The 21,961-nt window shown below is 43.8% G+C and overlaps 1 protein-coding gene across 7 annotated transcripts; it reads left to right on the forward strand.

Annotated features, from left to right (window-relative positions):
- Positions 1-22: 22 nt before the first annotated feature.
- On the forward strand, positions 23-21,238 carry CAGE1 (cancer antigen 1). 7 transcript variants are annotated; one of them, XM_083449324.1, is made up of 16 exons: positions 23-160; positions 1,045-1,182; positions 2,434-2,530; positions 3,703-4,151; positions 4,665-4,868; positions 5,690-6,898; positions 7,930-8,052; positions 9,612-9,761; positions 12,959-13,069; positions 14,131-14,211; positions 14,898-15,005; positions 15,825-15,929; positions 16,792-16,862; positions 19,171-19,239; positions 20,368-20,410; positions 21,105-21,238. In XM_083449324.1, the coding sequence occupies exons 2-16, from the start codon at positions 1,099-1,101 to the stop codon at positions 21,216-21,218; spliced, it is 3,018 nt and encodes a 1,005-aa protein (XP_083305450.1). In that variant the 5' UTR covers positions 23-160; positions 1,045-1,098; the 3' UTR covers positions 21,219-21,238. The 7 variants fall into 7 exon arrangements, with proteins under 7 accessions (XP_083305450.1, XP_083305455.1, XP_083305449.1 ...); XM_083449323.1 differs by lacking the exon at positions 23-160 and adding an exon at positions 714-838; XM_083449325.1 differs by lacking the exon at positions 23-160 and adding an exon at positions 728-838 and having other exon boundaries at positions 1,045-1,207; positions 2,391-2,530.
- Positions 21,239-21,961: the final 723 nt, after the last annotated feature.

A 21,961-nucleotide genomic window follows, 5' to 3' on the forward strand; every position in this document is an offset into this window, starting at 1 on the left:
GCAGCAAACGCATCCGAAGTTAGGAAGATGCGCGCTCTGATAAGACCCAGTCCGGCTCCGGGTTGAATCTTTCAATTTCTTTTCTGAACTCAAGAATTTTTCTGCACGTGTCTGCTTGGAATCCGTCAGCCAGGGCGAATTCAGTGGGGCTTACTCCCGGGTAAATGGGGTTGGGATTGCAACCGCCCTGAAATCTTTTGATGAAAGGCGGAACAACAACAACCACCACCACCACCTTAATCTGCTGGCAGGTTTGCCGCAGGCATCCACTTGGCCACTATGAAACCAGGATGTTGGACTTAGATGCGCCATTGATCCAGCAGGCTCGCTTTATGTTCTTATTATTCCGCTATATGGTCGGTCTCTACCCTTTCTCGGCACTCAAAGCCCTGTGTCGATCCTAGGCGGCTCGTCTGAGCGCAGGGACTGGCAGGGGATCCCATCCTTCGTTATTTTTCCGGAACTGACAGCTTGGTCCCCTCCACGTTTTCTCGGAGTTCAGTTGGTCCGATTGCACACTTTACACATGGGGGAGGAGCCTAACTTGAGGACTTCCAAGGAAGCATAAGGAGGATCGGGTTGCGCTTGCATACATTATGCCCGGCGAGAGAAATGCGGTGTTTATTCTTAAAACTGCGCGCTCTCCTCTCCCCTTTGCAAATGGAGCGGCTGCGGGGGCTTAAGATTCTTTGTGACGTTGGCGCGCCTTTGGCCACGTGCGCTTTTACGAACAAGAAACTGTCAACAGCCCCTTCAGAGGAGATCGGGGCATCGAGGAAGCAAGTTGCAGCCTCCTCTCGGGAGAAACCTGGGGCGATTTCCATGGATCCGGAAAATTGTGAGCAGTTTGGCATTTAGACCTTTGCTTTGGTTGATTTCTAATTACTTCTGCCTGTCCTGAATTGTTGTGGTGGCGCAGCCCAGTGCGAATGAACGTAAAATCGCCTCTTTGTTTTATGCCTTAGTAGACATGCATAGGTTTTAGGCTGCGTGTGATGCTTTAACCATGTCTAAGGTACTGAAAATAATCTTATGTTTCTTTAGGAATTGGCACATCAGAGGAGGATTTCTTTTTGCACCTGGGAGCCTTTAACTATCATGAGTGAACCAGTAAACCCTGTTTCCACCAGCAACATTTATTTGGACCTAGAAAGCTGCAGCACAGCTTCAGAGATCTCCCAAGTATGTGCTCTTTGAATCATCACTTGTACTCTCTCTTGGCAGCTTAGGAATGTAGTTGTTTGGGCTGTAGCCACCATTATTGCCCTTGATATGCTAGAAGTCTATGAGGAGCAGAGACGGGGGGGGGGGTGGCACACGTACGAAAACCAACTGAGTAGGTCTCAAGTTTGAGTAAAGCGGGGTGAAGGCCAGTGGCATTGCAACGGGGGGGCGGTGTGCCCCGGGTGCCATGTCTGCGGGGGTGACAAGAAGGCACCCCAGGGGGGCTTGCGGTGGCGCGAGCAGCCATCGTGCCGTCGCATGTGGAGGACCCTCCGTTCGCGACTGAAGCTGCGAGCAGAGGATCCTGGTGCTGGTGGAAAACCGTTATGTACAGCACATGTGCAGCATCGCACGCATACGCTGTACATAGCGCCGCCGCACATGTGCTGTACATAGCGGTTTGCCACTGGCGCTACTTGAATGTTGTACGGACGGCGGTGGGAACCCTCAGCTGCAAGCAGAGGATCCTGGCACCGTCCGTACGGCACTGGAGCGCTGCCGTTGCAAACCGCTATGTACAACGCATGTGCGGCATCGCTATGTACGGCGCATGCGTCGTACGTAGTGATGCCGCACATGCTCCCTAAGTAGCGACGCCCCGCCCCAGGTGTCACGACGCCTTCGTTCACCCCTGGTGAAGGCTCACTGAGATGAAAATGCTGGTTTTAAACAACAACAGAGGTTTGAGTAAAGCAGGGATGGAACGCTGGGTTTGGTTTGGTTTGAAAAACAAATAACTTTTAACCAGTAGAAATAGCAGAGACGAGTACAACTCAGAAGCTGACATCAAAAGGATAATGCAGCACAGCATCTTCTTTCTTCTGTACTCAAACTCTGTTTCAAGCTTCCACACTCCCCTCAGTGTCACACCCTGCTCACTCCACCCAAACCTCTGCCATTGTTTAAAACTGCCACTATTTTTCCTCTCAGTGACTCTTCACATCCTCTTTACTCTCAACTTCTGCCGTTGTTTCTTTATTATATGTATTTATTATGTATGCATTATGCTATTTTATGTAAGTGTGTATGCGTGTGTATAATTTAATAAAAAAATTTTAAAAAAATCTGGTCAGTGCATTATGAACTAGTTGGAAGATTCTGAACAGTTTTCAAGGGCAGCTCATTTTACTGCTGTTGAGGTCCTGATGTCCTAAAGCTCGTGTCAGTTGCAAAGGTTATTAACGACTCTTTAAAAAATAATTATTCCAGAATGAAGTGCAGGATTCAATGAGGAAAAGTGGACTTGACTGCACACTCTACAAAGAAGACCATCATTCTGAGCTGATGTTTGAAGATTTCACATATGGTATGTGCCTCTTCTTAACTATATCAAATGAAGCAATAGGTGCTTGAACTCTTGAATGACTAGCCTGATCCCTTCTTTCACATGACGCAGCAGGTACATGAGCACTTTTGGTTATGGAAATATTCTCTTATACATGACAGTGATTATTAGCATGGCTAATACAAGAGGTAAGGCTTCGTCATGTAAAAATTCCTGATATGTACCACAGTGCTGAACTGTACTGTCTCAAAAATGATTGCAAAGCCTTGATCTGTTAAGATAGTCCTCCTGTTGGCAAGAGTAGCTCGAGCATCTAATGTAAGATGGCTGTTGGCAACCCAAATAATACCACCGTCTTACTTGGCAATATATCTCCTCACAACCAAGATCCTACTAGCCAGAGCCAGTGTGGTGTAGTGGTTAAGAGCGGTAGTCTCGTAATCTGGGGAACCGGGTTCGCGTCTCCGCTCCTCCACATGCAGCTGCTGGGTGACCTTGGGCCAGTCACACTTCTTTGAAGTCTCTCAGCCCCACTCACCTCACAGAGTGTTTGTTGTGGGGGAGGGAGGAAAAGGAGAATGTTAGCCGCTTTGAGACTCCTTAAGGGGAGTGAAAGGCGGGATATCAAGTCCAAAGTCCAAACTACTGTAGTGTCCTATATTTTAGAAGTCTTCCAGTGTAGTCTCTAAATTGCCCCTTAACTGCCCATCAGTTTAGTTCATAAAAAGTAGAATTTAAAAAAGCAAAAAGCAATTGTTTTGGCTCCAAAGAGAAAACCAAGAATTATCCTTCTTCGGCAGGGAAAGCAAATAGAGCAATTAAAGGCCAGTTAAGGACAATTCAGTAATGCTGCATCCTTTCCTGGAAAGGAAACAATTACAATTGTACAAGCTGTGAAAAAGCTTCTAATTAAAGAGGCACTAGCACTGCAAAGCCTCAGTAGTTTGTTACTAGTCCACATTGCTCAACCTAGCACTATTCTTTTTAAAAAAAATAAAAATCACAAATGCGGTCCCCCAAAAAGATGAAAGGCAATATTGGATTAAATCACTGGATTGAGAATTTCAAACTGCTGTCTCACTTTAGAACCTGCCTTACAGAGATCAGGAGAACCACCTTTAATCCTGCACACCTGAAAAGTACCACCTGTTCTCTCAGTGAATTTGACGGTATTTTTTGTTGTAATCGTGCAGATTTTGAAGATGCTTCAGAGAAACAAATGTCGCCATTGAGCACGCTAAGAACTTGCCCTATAATGAAAGATTCCTCCTTTATCACTGAGTGGAAGGAATCCAACGAGGGATTATTGGACCAAGGAGAATCAGAACAACAGTGCAGGATGCAGGGTTGGCCGGAGAAATGGTACAGAACGGGGGAAGAATCTGATCCAGAAGATTCACAGGAAGTCACAGCCGAAAATGCCATGCAAGCGGAGGAGTTACTGGTGGAAACATCAGATGTGCCTATCATGGGAGAGTCCTTATTGGACTGCATTGTTAAGGAATCGCCCATTGTGTCAAGTTTTCTCACACAGCCCATGGGTTCTTTATTGAAGACAGATGTGTGTGCGGCTGATGAAGACTTAATTGTCCAATGGAATGGCTCAAATGCGATTGAAAAAGCATCAGATGACGGAAATACGGTACGCCTTCCTTTAGCTGGGCTGCAGATGGGACGGATGGTGGTGTCAATTCTTAAGTCCAAAAAAGTAGATACCCTAACTACCCTTTTCAAAGAATGCTGTCAGATTTCACCCCTTTCCAGCATGTACAAGCTCTGTACTCTTTCTATGATCTTTTATAATGAGAAATACGGGATGTACATACAGTGGAACCTCGTTTTTCGAACGAAATCCATTCCGGAAGTCCATTCAACTTCCGAAACGTTCAAAAATCAAAGGGCTGCCGGCAAAGTGAATGGTGAAAATGAAAAAATGTGCTGCGGAAGCCGTTTGACTTCCGAGGCGCATTTGAAAATGGAAGCGTTCACTTCTGGGTTTTCAGCTTCCGAATTGTTCGGCAGCCAAGACGTTTGAAAACCAAGGTTTGACTGTAAATTTTTGGACTTAGAGCTTTGTGTCTGGCAAAGATATGGTTGTAGTAGTATATGTTCATTCCGATACAATGAACCAGCTTTGAATCCCTCTTGTTGACAGGTGGAGACTGGGCACCACAACGAATCAACAAAAGATTTCCAGGACTCTGAGCTCACGGTTTTGCCAAATGCTGTGGATGAAAACCTAGATTACATTCGCACTCTGGTGCAGTCAAACAGACATTTAAAAGAACGTCTCAAGAGCAATATAGCGTGTTGTATCAGCGATGAGAAAGTGGACGATAGCACACTTCTACCAGAAAATGTAAGATTTTAAAATTTATAACGTAATAAATATTGTAGAATTGATCATTGAAAAAGCAACCATGAGAAGAGGCAGTACTATCATAATGCATCAATCAGCTTCATCAGTAAAAAAATAAAAAAGGATCATAGTTTGATCTAATTTAAATGAGAATTGGTTCTATATTGACGTTCATCACTTGATGACTTGGAAGTACGAGTGAGCAATAGCTGATGTTACCCCACAGATGATCACATCAAATGTTATGGCTTTCGGTGGAGTCATGTACACATGATTGGGTTGTGGTCGTAGTTTAATAGCAGAGGGCATGATTTGCATTCAGAAAGTCTCAGTTACAATCCCACTTAAAATCCCCCCTGCAAAAGGATGTCAGGAAGCAGGGCTCGGAAATAACTGCGTTTGAAACCTTGATGAGCCATTGACAGTCGGAGTAGACAATACTGCACTAAATGGATTCATAGACCGACTCTGCAAAACATCTTCATGTGTTGTAAGTCAAGGCAGCAAGCACCCAGGGGGAGAAACATTCCCCATCCCAGGTCTAAATTATGATATGTGTGAAGCACCTTTTAGTACTAAGGCACTGCCAAGAAGTTAAGTATGAATCTGTTGGTGGACTTTAGATCATGTCCACCACAAACAATCTGTACAACTGCCCAGCTTGCATACCTTGGTAGATGTGTATGAGGGCAAGTAGAATCTACAACAGTTTACAGTACATCAGTCTGTTTGTTACAGAAAGCGGATCTCATAGAAATTACTTTTCACCCATGACGTTTTGACTTAAATCTTTGCTTATCACGTGATCTGTTTTAATACAGGTTGAAAATGTGTCCGAAGGAGAACATAACACCGAGCCTTCACCTCTCTGTTCAGAGAAGTCCTCCATGGCAGAAGAAGTTACACAAGGGGACAGAGGCGACAAAGCTCTTTCCTCAACCCATTCAACAAAGAGCTGCTGCTTGAGTCCTTATGGAGCTTCAGACAAATTTTGGAACACCCCAGAATTCAGTCCAAAGCAGTTGCTGCTTCAAGAAGGTGATATGGACTTCAGCAAGGTCATTAAGGACTTAGAACTGGACCAGCAGAGGCACCTGCCCCATATCTTGGGTCTTCAGTATGGCAGTATATTTTCTGAGAAGACCAAAGAAATTGAGAAAGTCCTTCTTGAGGAAGGAGATACGGATTTGAACAAAATCATCCAGGCACTAGAGCAAGGCCAAAAGAGGCAACAGATCCAAGTAATGGACCTTTATCAATGTGATGTTTCTTTGGCAAAAAGGTTTAAAGAGCAGGAAGTGGACTTTTTCATGAAGCACGACTTCATTGACACCATCAGGAAGCTGAAGGAGAACACTGCTGATCTCATAGAAGCAATGGGCAAAGTCACAGGGAAGAAGGAAGAGGCAGAGGGGTGCCCGAAGTGCAGGACGGGAGCTTCAGGAAACACTAAGGGTGATCTCCAGGACTTTGGGTCTGAGAAGAAAGCTCTGGCGCTGCAGTTGGAAAAGCTCAGTGCAGACTACAGAGTTCTTCAAGAAAAGCACCAGGCAGAGGTAGAAGAGAAGGTCAAATATATGGCTCAGTGTAAGGAGCTGGACTGCACTCTCCGCAAGAAAGAGCAAGAGATACAAGAACTGAATCGCGCCGTACAAAAATTGGAGCGTGAAGCCAGCAGCACCATGTCGGCTCTGCACAAACTGAGGGGAGAAAGCGAGGACGCTCAGAAGCGTTCCTTGTCCTTGGAGGCAGAACTGCAGAGGCAGAAGGACGAGAGGCTGGCAGAAAGAGAGGGGCTGGGCTGCAGGTACAATACGCTGCTTGCTGAGATTAAACTCCTGCAGGCGGAATTTGAGAAGGAAAGGGCCGAGATGGAGAAAATGCAACAGCAGGTCTGTGCGTTCAGAACAGAGACGAGCGGGCTGCAGGAGGAGATGGCAAAGAACAGAGAGGAGAATCGCTTCTTGCAGCTGGAGTCTGCCAGGTGGAAAGAGCGGTGCAGACAAATTAGAGAGCCACAAACGCTGAAGGTATACAAGGCTATCTCGAAATCATTGCGTAGCACATAGTTTTTGTGTGTGTGTGTGTGTTTGTAAAGGTTTGCACGTACTTTTAAAGGAGCAAACAAGCTTTCTTTTTCTCACTCCATTCCCTGTGGCAAGATTCCCTGCTCCATCTTGTTCCTGTTACAGGATCAGGGCTACTGGAAGCACACTGCTAATATGAGAAGTAGGCATTCCAAAATGTTGATGGTCTTGATTTGCTCTTAGCTCAAAATTACAGATGCTTCCACACCAGCCCTTTCCTATGGAATTACCATCCTTTGTTCACTCACAGAGATCCAATTAATGTTGCCATTATTATCCAGCTATGATTGCAGTCCAGTGTTTTCTGCACTGTCCTTGGTTTTCCTTCCTAGATCTTTTGTTTAATCAAATGCAATTGCGGTGTTAATGTGGGCAATTGGTCAAAGCGTATTAAATTTTTTTCTTCAGAGTTCTTGTACCTTAAGTTAACAGTTTTGTATCTGTTTGTTGTACTTAATTTCTTCCTGTTAATTGCCGATATCAGTAATGAATTGCCCCCTTTAACATGTCTGAATGGCCACAGTGTCACAAGAAAAAGGTTAATAAGTTATTTCCTCTCATTATTCCAGTGCAGGGAAATTAAAGCCTTCCCCACTCCAAGATCAGAAACTAACATTAGAGTAGTCAAGAGACTATTTATACCTTAATTCCCTTAGTGTCACCAATAAAAGGCAATGAAATGAATGGGACTAGAAAACAGGAAATGTTTAAATAACATTGGAAAGGGACCATTACAGAATGGGACTTAGTTGTGAGTAAACATTATAGAAGGATGCTGGCCATAGGGAAAATTCAGGTACAACACAAACCTGATTTTATTCTCCTCTGTGGTGAAGAGGTTTTCCCCCCCAGGTCACATCTAGTTTGGTTCCTAACAGTAACTCTGAATGTGAAGATTGACAAATTATGAGTGTTTTGTTTTCAGGGATATACAAACAGCCTAAGCTGATGTTCTTGCACTCTCTTTATATTAGGAGCAGCTGCATTCCCAAATGATCCAGATTCTCAGATATGAACTTGGATTGAAGAGGGAAGAGTTGAGAAAGAAAGAAGAAATAATCGAGTGGAGCACGCACATTCTGGGAAGGTTTCTTTTGGTATGCTCAGTTTTATACCATTAAGGGCAACACCCCTGAGCTTTACCATTCCTATTTTGAATTTTTGTCTGAGTGCATGTGTGGGTGCTTTCAGCCTTCAGTTTCTGTCAAAACTGCACCCTTTTCCAAATGGAAGTAATAAGAAGTACATTCCATTTTAAAAGAAAGCCAAAAAAAAAAAAAAAAAAAGGAAGGATGAGATATTAGCCTATTTTCTCTTTAAAAAATCACAAACATGCATTTAAGCTGGAATGTCTTTTTAAGCTCCTGGAATGTTTACTTTTAAGCAAAATGTACTTTTGGAAATGTTCACACAATTATGAACAGTAAGCGGCAGTTGGACAAAAGATGGCAATGATTTTGGAGTAGCTTGTTGTATTAAAAATACTTACTGCAGAGATCTTTATATATATTTTTCTTGTTCTGGTGTTCGTTTTAAATAAGATATTGAACTTGGGGTAGGAGGAAACACAAGTTTTAAGCTTAAGTCCCCGTCCCCCCATCCATAGCTGTAGGCCAGGCTTCCTCAACTTCGGCCCTCCAGATGTTTTTTGGCCTACAACTCCCATGATCCCTAGCTAGCAGGACCAGTGGTCAGGGATGATGGGAACTGTAGTCTCAAAACATCTGGAGGGCTGAGGTTGAGGAAGCCTGCTGTAGGCAATCAAAACCCCATAATATACCGCATTTTTCGCCCTATAAGACGCACTTTTCCCCCTCAAAAAATGAAGGGGAAATGTGTGTGCGTCCTATGGGGCGAATGCAGGCTCCTTGGCTTCAGCGATAGCAACGCGAAGCCTCCGAATCCTGTGCTCCGGAGGCTTCGCGTTGCTTCCGCTGAAGCCAGGAGACTCTGCTCTTTGAGGCTGGCGGTGGGGGACACAGAGGATGGGGGGGCACAATCTGGGTCGAAAAGCCCGTAGGAGCTGCGCTCTTTAAAGAGCACGCCGCTCTTGGGGGCTTTTCCCCAAGGAGGGATAAGGGACTGACTGGCGGAGTCAGTCCCTTCTCGCGCCTGTGGGCTTTTGCGGCAGATGGGGGAATTCCCCCACCACCCGCAAAAGCAGGCAAAAGCCGCACGCTCTTTAAAGGGGCTGCGCGGCTTCTGCTGGCTTTTCTACGAGGTGGGGGAATTCCCCTACCTCGTAGAAAAGCCCGCAGGAGCCACACAGCCTTTAAAGAGCGCGCCGCTCTTGGGGGCTTTTCCCCAAGGGGGGAGAAGGGACTGACTGGCCGAGTCCGTCCCTTCTCCCTCCTGTGGGCTTTTGCGGGAGATGGGGGAATTCCCCCACCCGCAAAAGCAGGGAGAAGGTCTTGGAGTAGCGCACAGGCTGCGTGCAGCCTGTCCGCTGCTCCCAGAGCTGTGGGGGGGAAATCATATTTTTTTCCTTGATTTCCCCCCCTGAAAACTAGGTGCGTCCTATAGGGCGAAAAATACAGCATTTTGCTTCCATAGTGCTTTTTAATAGGTTTACAGTGCCGATATTCTATGTCCAACCTGTTTTTGCATTTCTTTTATTATAATCTAATGTACCTCACTGTATCCTCTGTCAAAACAGAACATGAAGTCAATGCATTCAGCTTTGTCCATCAGAGATCTCCACAGTGAAGAAGACCATTTCTATTCTCCTTATGTCCAGAAAGCATCTCACCTCTTGTCAAAAATCTGCAGTCTTCTTGCTCTTGCAGAAGGATTACTTACCTGCCAGGTAATGCAAAATACCACAGCCCTTTTCAATAGCCGCCCTGATAGCACCTAAAACATGAATTCTATGGTCCATCCAGAACAACCCGTCACCCAGTATACACTGTACTGTATATTTCCAACAAGATTGAAATAAAGGATCTTTCAACTCTGCCAGTAAAACAGATCAGTCTTTATTATGTTTCCCTTCCCTCCAGCTTTTCTTCCATCACCATTATGTAGGCAGATCACATGGATGTTACTATTTAGGAAGCAGCACTTCTCTGGCTCCTAAATCATTAACTATCAGACATGACACAAGTGCAGCATTCTCTGCCTGGGTTGTGGTTTTTGTTGTTTTGTTTTGTTGCAGGGGTTCAGAGAGGGTGGGAAACTGAACAGTGGCCTGCAGGGGTAGCCTGCCCAAACCAACCATGATTCTGTTCACACAAGTACATCAGACAGAAACAGTACTGACTAGTTTTGTGTTCTATTGTGTGCTCTTCCTTGAGTCCTTGGATAGTGCCTACACAGTGATTGTGATACGTTTAAATGTGCCTCCCAGTTTAAAAAGTTGGATACCTATGGATCACATAGGAAACACCCGGTTCTCTCCTCCTGCTCTTTCCATGGCCAGTGGTGCACTTCGAACAAATAACTAGCAAGGTATACACTTAGGTTTTAATTAAACGTCTGCATGTGTACTTGCGAGTTTCCCCATCCTTTTTGTATACTGCCCACTAACTTTTTGTGCTTTGTAAACACCAAGGTTCCATCCCTCATTATTATGAAAATACCTTTGCAGGCAGAGGGCTAGTTCAGGCAATCATGACAAGGTATCTTTGTTAGTGCAGTGTATGGTACTTTCTTCAAATGTGTAGCGTAATGTGGACTGGGCATGGGTGCGCTTTTATATTACTTTGCCTGCAACGGTGCAGGCAAAGTTATATAGTACACAAAGCGATAGCTTGCGTTAAAATTACATTAAATTTCCATGAGCATCGAAGTCAAGTGTATGGGAAAGTCTTTACAATTCACATTTCCCACAGGACTAAACAAGGGGAAGTATTTGTTAATGCAGGGCATCAGTTGCTTATTAGCGTCTTTGGTGACATATTCAAATGGCAGGGTGCATCCTGACATTTTGCCATTGTTTTTCTAAAAAACTTCAGAAAACATCAAATCCCTGTTCTAAACCAGCCGAGTAAGAATTTTTTTCCAGCTCTGAAAAGAATGGAATCACAACTCGAAGCAACCTGAGTAACAACTCTTGAGTTCTGTTGGAGATATTTGATTAAGAAGAGTGCCGTGTTGTACCGTGTTGTAATGTTCAGTAGCATTTCTCTATAGGAAATAGTGTTCCTTACATGGTAGACCACCCATGCCTCAGCAGTCAATGAGTCTGATTCCTTCCAAGGAATATACACCCTGGTTCATATGTGGCTACATTCTTCAGTCTCACGTAGGAACCAGTGGAAAATAGGAAGTGCTTTTCCATTGGGTTATGTGGATCTATGTAACTCCTCAGAGTGCTTCTCGAGAGTCTCCTCCCCTAGCACTGGTAGCACTAAACAGGAAGTGAGAGAAGCAGTACTTCTAAAAGAGGTGCACTCTCACCTGTTAAGGTTAGAGTTGCCATTGCTGGTTATACATAATGGTTGGTGTGTCCATTGTGTATATCTTGCTAGCTGATTTGGATTCCCAGTAGTCAGAATGGGGATCACCATAATCCATATGTGGATTACCAGGCCAAATACTTTTGAAAGTACGCTAAGGAAACAAACAACTGACGAGTGAGCAACTCTGAGAGGCAGTGGGGGAAGAACGACCGCCTCCCTTCTAAAGACAAGGCCGCTCGCTGCTTCTCCCTGATGGAAATGGCTACCCAGTCTTGCCTTGGTTTTGTGTGTGTGTTAAGCCATCCTAAGAACGTTTGCTACGGAGCAAATTCACTACTCAATAAAACTCTTCTGTTGAAACCAATGGCTGAAATGTGCCTCCTTTTCTCTGAATCTCGCCCTTTTATTTCCCTGCTGTCTTTAGTGATGTTTACAAGCTTTCCCTTGTTGTTTTTTTACCTATTACCTAAACTTCCGATACCTGAGGCACACTTCAAGTCTGATTCAAACTGTGAGCTGCACTTCTTCCTTGCCCACAAAAGGGCTTCTTTTTTGAAAGGGGTGTCCCTACAAATTCCTTCAAGCATTCAGTGAATGCTTGAGGGGAATGCAAGGAAGGCCCTCACTGGCTATCCTCCCCTGAACTTAACATGCCTCCCCAGCATTAAGAAAAAAGGGAGCCTGTGCAGGACCAATTGTGTTGGGCTTCTCTGTGCAATTGTGAGCCCTGATGGTCCAGGACAGCTGGTCAGCTGAACATGCATACAGGCGTACACATGTATGTCCCACTTCTGGTTAATGTCAATGCTCAGGGAGCGATGTGGCCCGTAGTTGCATTCCCACTACTCCTTCATGTGTCCAGTAAATGCAGGAGAACAGTGGCGTAGCGTGGGGGGTGCAGGGGGGGGCCGACCGCACCGGCCGCAACATCGGGGGGGGGCGCACTCGCAGCTCTCTGCCCCCACCTGGCTCACTCACTCTCTCTCACTGCAGTGCTGGCTGTGCGAATCCGATCCGAGTGGCCGGGTCACCGCCCACTGTGGAGGGGAGGGTGCCAGGCGTGCGGTGCGGTGCGGAGAGAGAGCGAGGGACTATCTGGGGGAGGGACAGTGCAGCGGGGGGGGGGGGCGCAAATTACTTGCCTTGCCCCGGGTTAGGAGGCGCAAATTACTTGCCTTGCCCCGGGTGCTGACAACCCACGCTACGCCACTGCAGGAGCAGGTTCATATGGGCATCCCTCTAATCTGTCTATGAGTAAGAATCACTTTACTCAAAAGAGCCCATTTTGTCTGTTTCTGCACGAGCATCTAGCCATGTCTCCTACCAGGAAAGAGGCAAGACCAGGGGAGCGATTTGTGTGCAGAACAGCTTCCTGTGGGGTCGAACTTGAATTATTTGGATTGACTTATTTCTTGAAACGTGCAAACCGTTTTCTCACAGTACAATGGCTTCTTCTCCAGCACACAATTGGGCAATTGCTGCTCCACAACCATCATGTTTAGAAATTCACTTTATTACAAGTGATGCATTAATTCTTAGGAAACTAACTGGTGTCCATTTGGAGTTTAAACAATGTTTGTTTTATGTCGCTGTTGTTTGATAGGACACAGATAATCAGGCAATTGCTGAGTGTTCCACGGAAAGTGAAACTGTTATTGAAGTGAAGGGGAAAATGCAGCGCCTGTTATTTAAAAAGAAAAGCTTGGAGAAAGAGGTAGGGGCACTGGTTGTTTTCCCTCCCAGTTACATCCTGCTTTTGTGTTTGCATATGTAAGAACACTCCTGTCGTCCTTAACCCTCATGTCAAAATAGCTAATTATCTTCTAAACGTGCTGTATGTGAGACTTTGTATTTTTGTTTTGTGAACCGCCCTGAGATCTTTTGATGAAGGGTATATAAATCTAATAATAAAACCATAAGACAGCTTGGAAACTGCAGCTGGTGCAGAATATAGCGGCAAGACTGCTGACAGGAGCAAAGTGTTATTTTTAACCTGCAAAGCTCTATACGGCTCAGGACCCCGATATCTAACAGAATGCTTCCCCTAACTTGAATATATCCGGACCCTGTGTTCATCACTCGAGGCCCTTCACCAGATGCCCCCTCTGCAGGGCCGGCCCATTCATGAGGTAATGTGAGGCAACCAACTCAGGCAGCAGGATGCACCAGGGCAGCAGATTCAGCTTCCAAGGAATAAATCACCTGCTGCTGCTTCTGCCGCTGTAGCAGCAACGGCCGCGGTGTGCTCCTTGGAGCCACTCTGAGATTGATAGTTATGTTCTGAGAAAAAGCTCTGTGGTCTGCATACGATAGAGTATATATATGGTAAATCCATAAAGTACCACTTACGAATTCAGGTCACATACAGCTATTCTCAATGGGAGGTTGGTCTGTACGTCTGAGTCTTGTTCATGAGAAAGCTGTACAATGGCAGGTGAACTTCATAAGGATCCTCTGCATTCTGTCATACAGACAAAAACAACACATTTCAACCATCAATCCCCATATTTCTTACAAAATAAGCGATAAACTGAACTACATGCCGTGCCACAAGTACAGGAGCAGTCTGCTGGGATCAATTAATGTGCCATAGCAAGATGGATAGTGATTTAACATGAATAAAATTTACCACTTCTTGAATATGTCAGTTTTGCTTTGGGATATACGTACAGCATATAAGAAAGTCTGGGAAGAAGCAAAACACAACTGAATGAAATATGTTCAATTTTACCTCTCCCTCTGTCTTGCCTATAATTCATCACTATAAATATTTAGTTGAGGAAACACAAGGAAAACATTGCAGCCATGAGGGAGTTGATAATTAATGAGAAAGCATCTGAAGACCCCGATACTGAGGTGAGTTCAATATTATGAAAAAGAACAGAAATTAAAAGAAAATCTGAGGGAGAATTGGATTTCGTGTATTATTGAGCATTAATTTAAAACAAGAAGTTCCATTAATATGGCTGCAGTCCTATATACTTAAAAGAGACGCGGGTGGCGCTGTGGGTTAAACCACAGAGCCTAGGGCTTGCCGATCAGAAAGTTGGCGGTTTGAATCCTCGTGACGGGGTGAGCTCCCGTTGCTCGGTCCCAGCTCCTGCCAACCTAGCACTTTGAAAGCACGTCCAAGTGCAAGGAGATAAATAGGTACCGCTCCGGCGGGAAGGTAAACGGCGTTTCCGTGCACTGCTCTGGTTCGCCAGAAGCGGCTTAGTCATGCTGGCCACATGACCCGGAAGCTGTACGCCGGCTCCCTCGGCCAATAAAGCGAGATGAGCGCCGCAACCCCAGAGTCGGTCACGACTGGACCTAATGGTCAGGGGTCCCTTTACCTTTACCTATATACTTACTTGGGGGGAATTAACCATGGGGTAAATACTGTAGACTTGCTATGTATACATAATAAAGGCCAACTGTTGCTAAGAAAAGTAACAAATATGAGCCAAATGGAAGTAAGCAGGATTTACTTCCAAGTAAACATACTAGGGTTATGCTGTTAAAAGGCTAACGCCTTGTTCTGAATGCATACTTATTCACAGGCTACAGAAGCTGGCGAAGAGGAATCAGAAAATGGCGGAGACCTGCCTGATCTTCTGAGAACAAAACTGAGTGAATACCACAAGCAAACTGATGAGCTCCAAGCTGAGGTGAGTAGATATGAGAGAAAGAGGGCTCAGGAATCATTTCCATGAAATTGCTTCCATTTCCAGAAAACTGGGATTCCTGTTATCGTTGGCAAGACCTAAATCCTTGCAAGGCTTTCAGAAGACATCTGTGGGAATTCTGTTCCCGGTTCTGTTACATGCCGGATGGTTGCCCCCCATGGTTGTCCAAAGGGATCAGTTTTAGCCCAAATCAGCAACAAAGGAATTAGCCCTCATAATGAATAGCTCCGTTGGTTAGAGTATGAAGCTGATAATGCCACGGTCATGGGTTCAATCCCCATGTGGGACAGCTGTATATTCCTGCCTTGCAGGGGGTTGGACTAGATGATCCTCAAGGTCCCTTCCAACTCTACAGTTCTATGATTCTGTAAGCAAAGAGCCAAGAGAAGCTTGCTTTGAATAGCTCCTGGCTGCACTTCTAGAGGCACTTCCACACAAAAAAGTTTCTGGTTGAAACAAATTGCCCTATAAGCACATGTTTGTATGGGGCAATTGTCTTTCCTGTCTTAGTCCATTATTGAAGAAGCATTCATCCCCCCCCCCAAAAGGGGCACACTCCTGGGATGGTGTGTCGATTGTACCAGCTGCTCCCAGGATGTATCCCAGGAAAAATAGTTGGTGTTGACAGGCTTAATCTATGGCTGAGCATGACTAGCACTAGTAATGTGCTGGGCACTTTGGAGAACACAAAAATAATGGGTGGTATTCAATGACCTTTTACTCAGAGTAGACCCATTAAAATGAGTCAGCCTGGCCAAGTTTGATCCATTAATTTTACTGAGACATTCTTTCTTTGGGAAGATTAAAGCACTGGAAGTGAATTTGGCATCCAAAGAAGAAGTATGCAAGAAGCTCACTGGAGAAATTGTCGAGCTTCAGAAGGACTTGGGCAGCTTGACATGCAAGGTATGAGCATGAGCTGGTGTTACTCTGACAAGGTTGAAAAACTCAGTTCACTTTCAAAACACAGTAACTGTAATCTGGAGTTGTACTAACTCCAGTAGTACTAACTCCATTGCTAGATCAGGTACAGGTTTATCTTCTCCAGCATTCTGGTTCCAACCATGGCCAGATGTGTCTGGAAGCTCTTTACTGAGCTACTGACATCCCTGAAACAAAGCTCCAAGCACGTTGAAACTTGGTTAGATTTACACCTAGGCTTCATCCACCTTTGAACAAAAAATGCTTAGGCTAGAATAAATCACAGACACTTAACTTTGCAAAGATTTTACTCACAGAGTTTTCAGAAGTAAGAGCAAGCAACTCTCCATCTATTGGCAGTAAAATAAAGAATAACATGTTGCAAATGACTTAAAAGGAAAGAACTTGTTTTCATTACAAAAAGAATGGCAAAGATGCAGGCTGTAAAAATCTCTTTTTGGAGAGATGCAGTTCACTTGCAGGATCAGATGTGAGCCACCCTTGTCATAGTGCAGAGTGATAGTGTAAACATACCAGTAAGATCCACCTCCAGCCCATTTAACTCATTTAATTACCCCAGTGGATTCACTGGGATTATATGCAGTGATTTTTAAAAATGGATTTCTGTATGCAGTGCTCATGCGGATGACGTTCTATAGATCAATGATAATGCTGATATTTATGTATTGCTATAATGTCGCAAAAAGGCAGGGTCTCAAGGCAGATCAAAATTAATAAAATACCATATACAATTAAAGATGTGATAATATTATGCTTTAATTGAGATTTCACTGGCTGTTTTCTCTTTTGTACTATGCTAAATCATTTTCTGATTTTATTTTAAAAGGTGACATCATATGAGGAAATTATTGAATGCGCTGACAAAAGGCTTGAACAAGCCAATTCAGAAATATCTGAGTAGGTATAGCATTGCTTCTGGATTTTTTTCTGTTGTATATGTTCAGAAACACATAGTAAGAGACAATTCCTGCACTTGGAAAACTGAGTGAAACCTAAATGAAATTTTGTAATCGGGTGTTTTAGCACTGCAGTATTTCATAGAACCACTTCAGATTAGGAACTCTGGAACCAAATGCTGGGCTGATATTAAAGCACATGGCTGCACCCATTAGATACAGTTTTGGCAGCCACTAGAGAGACATGTGGTGTCACTGCTCTCTAGCTAAATCAAATAGCTGCTCTGCTTCTTGGAAGTGTGTTCAGCTCAATGTTCTCTGGGGTTGCAAATTAACTTGGACTGTTTTGGTGTGAAAGCAGCCTAAAGATGCAGTCTCAGGGCTTAGTCTATTCCAGGTTCACACCTGACCACACCACTATTTTCAGTGGCAAATGATGCATGGCACGACATCCATGTGTAAAGAAGCCTCAGTAAGAAGGGGGTGCCTTTCACCAAAGTAGAGCTACAGATAGATCAACGCTTCCTTCGCCCCCCCCCCCCTTTTCTTTTAATTCTGCCACTGTTTTGGAATTTTATTAACCTCTCAAATGGGGGGTCTGGAATCCCACAGGAATGAAAACAAGTGTCGGGTAGTGTCAGGGGGAAACAAAATGGAAGAATCAGCATTAAGCAGGCCATTTCCCCATATTGGAGGGTTGGAAACTTCAGGCCTGAGGGCCAAAGGTCGCTCTCCAGGCCCCTCTGTCTGCAGTCACATTAGCAATGGCCAGGGATTGATTTTGGGATTGAGTGACAGGAAGAAACATAACGGACAGAATAATTGTCCCTCAGGATTTTCCCTTAGCCGCACTGCCCTGGGTCACACTTCACGTCATCCTCAGGTGCTTTTTGTGACAAAAAGATCCTTGCCCTGTTCCTTCTCTCACACAAAAGTGCCCCACACTAAGGGTGCTTTATGACAGAGGGAAAACCAAGGAAGACAGAGAAAGAGCCTCTCAGTTTTTTAATCTGTGTTTTAACTTTGAGGATGTGGTTTTATTTCTGTTTTCTTTATGCTGCTTTTGATTTTGTGGCTTTGTGCCTTATTTTGCCTTTACGTGGCTTCCATATTTATTTATTTGTTAAACTGCTAGAGAAGTTTATGTTATATGAAGACATACAAATGCTGACTGATAAATAAATAAATAGTAAATGGGAGTTATTCGTTAATTTCAGTACAAAGGGTAAAGTATAAAGGTAAAGGGACTCCTGACCATTAGGTCCAGTCATGGACGACTCTGGGGTTGCAGCGCTCATCTCGTTTTATTGGCCGAGGGAGCCGGCGTACAGCTTCCGGGTCATGTGGCCAGCAAGACTAAGCCGCTTCTGGCGAACCAGAGCAGTGCACGGAAATGCCGTTTACCTTCCCGCTGCACTTTGACGTGGTTTCAAATTTATCTACTTGCACTTGATGTGCTTTCGAACTGCTAGGTTGGCAGGAACAGGGACCGAACAACGGGAGCTCACCCCGTTGCGGGGATTCAAACCGCCGACCTTCTGATCAGCAAGTCCTAGGCTCTGTGGTTTAACCCACATTTCTTCCTACCCAGAAGAAAGTGGCAAAGTCAGGAATTTTGTGAATGGTCACAGGCAAATTAAGAGTCTTGGGGGGTGGGAAGTGAACTTTATACATGTACAATCCACAGCATTAAATCGAAACAGCGAAGGCATGTAGAGGTGATCTTATGACTGTCCCAAATTCACTTCTCTTGGGGAATCTTTGAAACTTGAACCTAAAGGACTTTCAGGAAGTGTTGTAACACCTTCTTCTGTAGATGGGCTTTCAAGGCACGGATTTGGAGTTTTCACACATTTAGTGCAGTAGTTTATATTTTCTATTGGGGTTTGCTGGGTGATCATTTTTTAAATGTGATGTTGCTTTCAGCCCTTAGGAAAGGGCGGGTAAGAAATCAAAATTATGACAATTCCATTACTATTTCAGATACAAATTTCAGACACATATGAAGAAACTCTTTTTGGATTGAAAAAGTGAAATTGCAAATATATCTACAAACCAAGAACTTTAGCTGCCTGTTTTTTAAAAAGTGTATTTGTATCCCGAGTCTCAAAACATTTATTTATTTTTCTTGGACGCAAACTGCATTGACATCAATTGGACTTATTTCCAAGTAAATGTGTTTCAGACTGGAATAGCAGTTTGCAAGTCGTCATTGCAGTGTCAGCCTATATCTTGATAAATTCTATGAGAACATACTGCATATAACTGAAACAAATGTACCAATCGGTTAAATTGTCTCTTACTGGCAGTTTAGAGAAAAGAAACCAGGATTTGGAAGATTTAATTAAGAAGTTCAAAATGAATACCAGAAAGCTGAGGTAAACTTCATATATATTTCATGTTCAAGAAGAGGAGGGTTCTGAAAGTGCTCACATTATTATCAAACTTACAAATGTCTTCCTGTACATACAACTTGCATAGACAGGTAAACATAATCTTGAAGTGCTTCTTATAAAATAATAAAATGTGGCCACCACCTAACTATAGCTCCCATCTGCTAATATTGGGGGGCCCTCCAGAGCACAAAAAAAATGAATTCTCATAATTTTTGCTCACGAGGGTATTGGGACAGTTACACATACCTTCCAACATGTTGAGTCCCAGTACCATCACATAAATTTCAGGCTTCAACTATCAGGTGGATAATATGCCTGCATTTGTTCTGTTATCATCATCATCATCATCAATTTATTATTTATACCCCGCCCATCTGGCTGGGTTTCCCCAGCCACTCTGGGCGGCTTCCAACAAAATATTAAAATACAATACTCTGTTAAACATTAAAAGCTTCCCTAGACAGGGCTGCCTTCAGATGTCTTCTAAAAGTCTGGTAGTTGTTTTTCTCTTTGACATCTGGTGGGAGGGTGTTCCACAGGGTGGGTGCCACTACCGAGAAGGCCCTCTGCCTGGTTCCCTGTAACTTGGCTTCCCGTAGTGAGGGAACCGCCAGAAGGCCCTCGGCACTGGACCTCAGTGTCCAGGCAGAATGATGGAGGAGGAGACGCTCCTTCAGGTATACTGGACCGAGCCCGTTACTGTTACTGTGCATATGTATTTCATGAAAAATGCACCTACGATTATGTTGCCTGAAGTTGCCCATTAAACCCATAGTGGCCATATACTTCCACATAGCAGTACCATGACAGCCGTTTTAAACAGGAAAAGATGCTGCCAGGAGGACAATCGGACCAGGGAAAATAGAGGAAGGGGGAATGAACCTTCTGCACTTGCTGTTTCCTGTTAAAAAATATATATATTTGAGATTATATTGCCTGTAACATCTAGCCTAGTCCTCAGTGCTGTTAGCCCTGTGTACTTGTGGGTATTGATTCAATCTTGGGCAGTAACTTTACTCTCTGCTGTCTCACTCCCCAAACATACATGGCCAGAAGTTACATTTTCAAGTGGGGAAGTATTAAGTGAGCACTTTCTTTATGTTTCCACAGGCAAGGGTGGTCTTCATTTTCCCCCAAAATGTGGATTCAGGGGGTAAGTCAAGATATATAGCCCTAAATAAGGATCAGCAACTGGAGACTGGGGTCCAAATTTTGCTCCTGAAAGGGTAATGCTGGTCCCTTATCAGGCCAACTAAGGTTTTTAATGCCATCTGTTCCACGAACAGCACTGTCATAAACTACTTTGCTTTAGTGTAAGGCAGACTGCAAATGTTTAAATAAAGAATTATCATTTTTATTCAGATGTTTTAAGAAAATATAGCATATTATGTGTGGTTGTATTGGACACAGTCCAAAGTTAAGCACTTATCTTTCACTGATTTCCATAGAAGAGTCAAAAACATACTTACCGTAATTCTGTTAACTGCATAAGACAAAACAAAGCACTTTAAGTTCCTTTGGATCATTATCTGTAATCTCATGTTGCAATTTTCAGCATTACATATCAAAATTATATAAACAGAGAGAGATATAACATTAAGTCTGTAATCCTGTGTGATTTTCCTGGGAGTAAGTTCCATTGAAAACAGTGGGTCTCTCTCTTTTGAGTAAGCTTGTACAATTGCACTGTTAGGCCATCTCAGAGTATACCCACTGAAATAACCGGGGTTAAGTTACTCCATTAATTTCACTGGGTCTACTCTGCGTGCAACATAGTTGGATATCACCTTTAGTGACTTAAAATTGAAGGAAAATCTGAACTGTAATCTTTTCCCTTCCATTTTCAGGATTTTCAAAAACTGAGTGGAACCCATTTAGTTACTAAAGGACAAACAATTAAATATGCCAAGTATGATTGTCATTGTCACTGCAGCAAAGTAGGTTTACAAATGACATATTAAAGTTGATTAAAAAATAGAAACCTTCATTTTTTTATCGGTTTGTGAGTATAATTTTCTTTTCTTATTATTAGGAGACAACAGTTTGAAGTATGTTTGAATACAGTGAATTCTTTTCCAAAGATGCTGCTAAGTGAATTAAAGAATGAACCCTCTTTCATGTCTTAACACATAATTCAGGTTGAGATATCTAACCTTGTTTGATCCCAAAATTTCTGATTTTTAACCTACCCAAGTACATTGAAGTTTTACACCTTCTACTTCCCAGACACCAAGATCTGCTTTCCAATATGCAGTATTATATCCACATAGATTCTGCTGTCCAATAAGTTCCAGCGCTAGAAATAATACCTAGTTAGAAAAACAAGTAATGCATTTACTTTGTTGCCATAATAATAATAATAGTAGTCTGTCTGGCCCAGCACTTCATTTTGGCACAAGACACTGTTAACGAAACCACACCTCTGAGCCCCACAACCTGTTTAAGGGATTCCCACTTCGTAAGAGGGAGATGCTTCTGTGTCCTGTCATACTGAAGAGGATTGTGTGATGGCAGTAGTGGATATTTTCCTCATTCCCGGGTGCAGTAAACCACTCGGTTTACAGGGGGGAAAGGGGGGGGGATCTCTTTTCCACTCATATGGGAGCTTCTTTGAGGTAAGGAGGCACCCGCTAGAGAAACCCCATTATCTCACTCCCCGGACTCTCATCACTGGAAGGAGCTTGTTTTCCTGCTTGTCCCACAT

This window comes from Podarcis tiliguerta, assembly GCF_965153285.1.
Source record: "Podarcis tiliguerta genome assembly, chromosome: 7".
NCBI classification, from domain to species: Eukaryota; Metazoa; Chordata; class Lepidosauria; order Squamata; family Lacertidae; genus Podarcis; species Podarcis tiliguerta.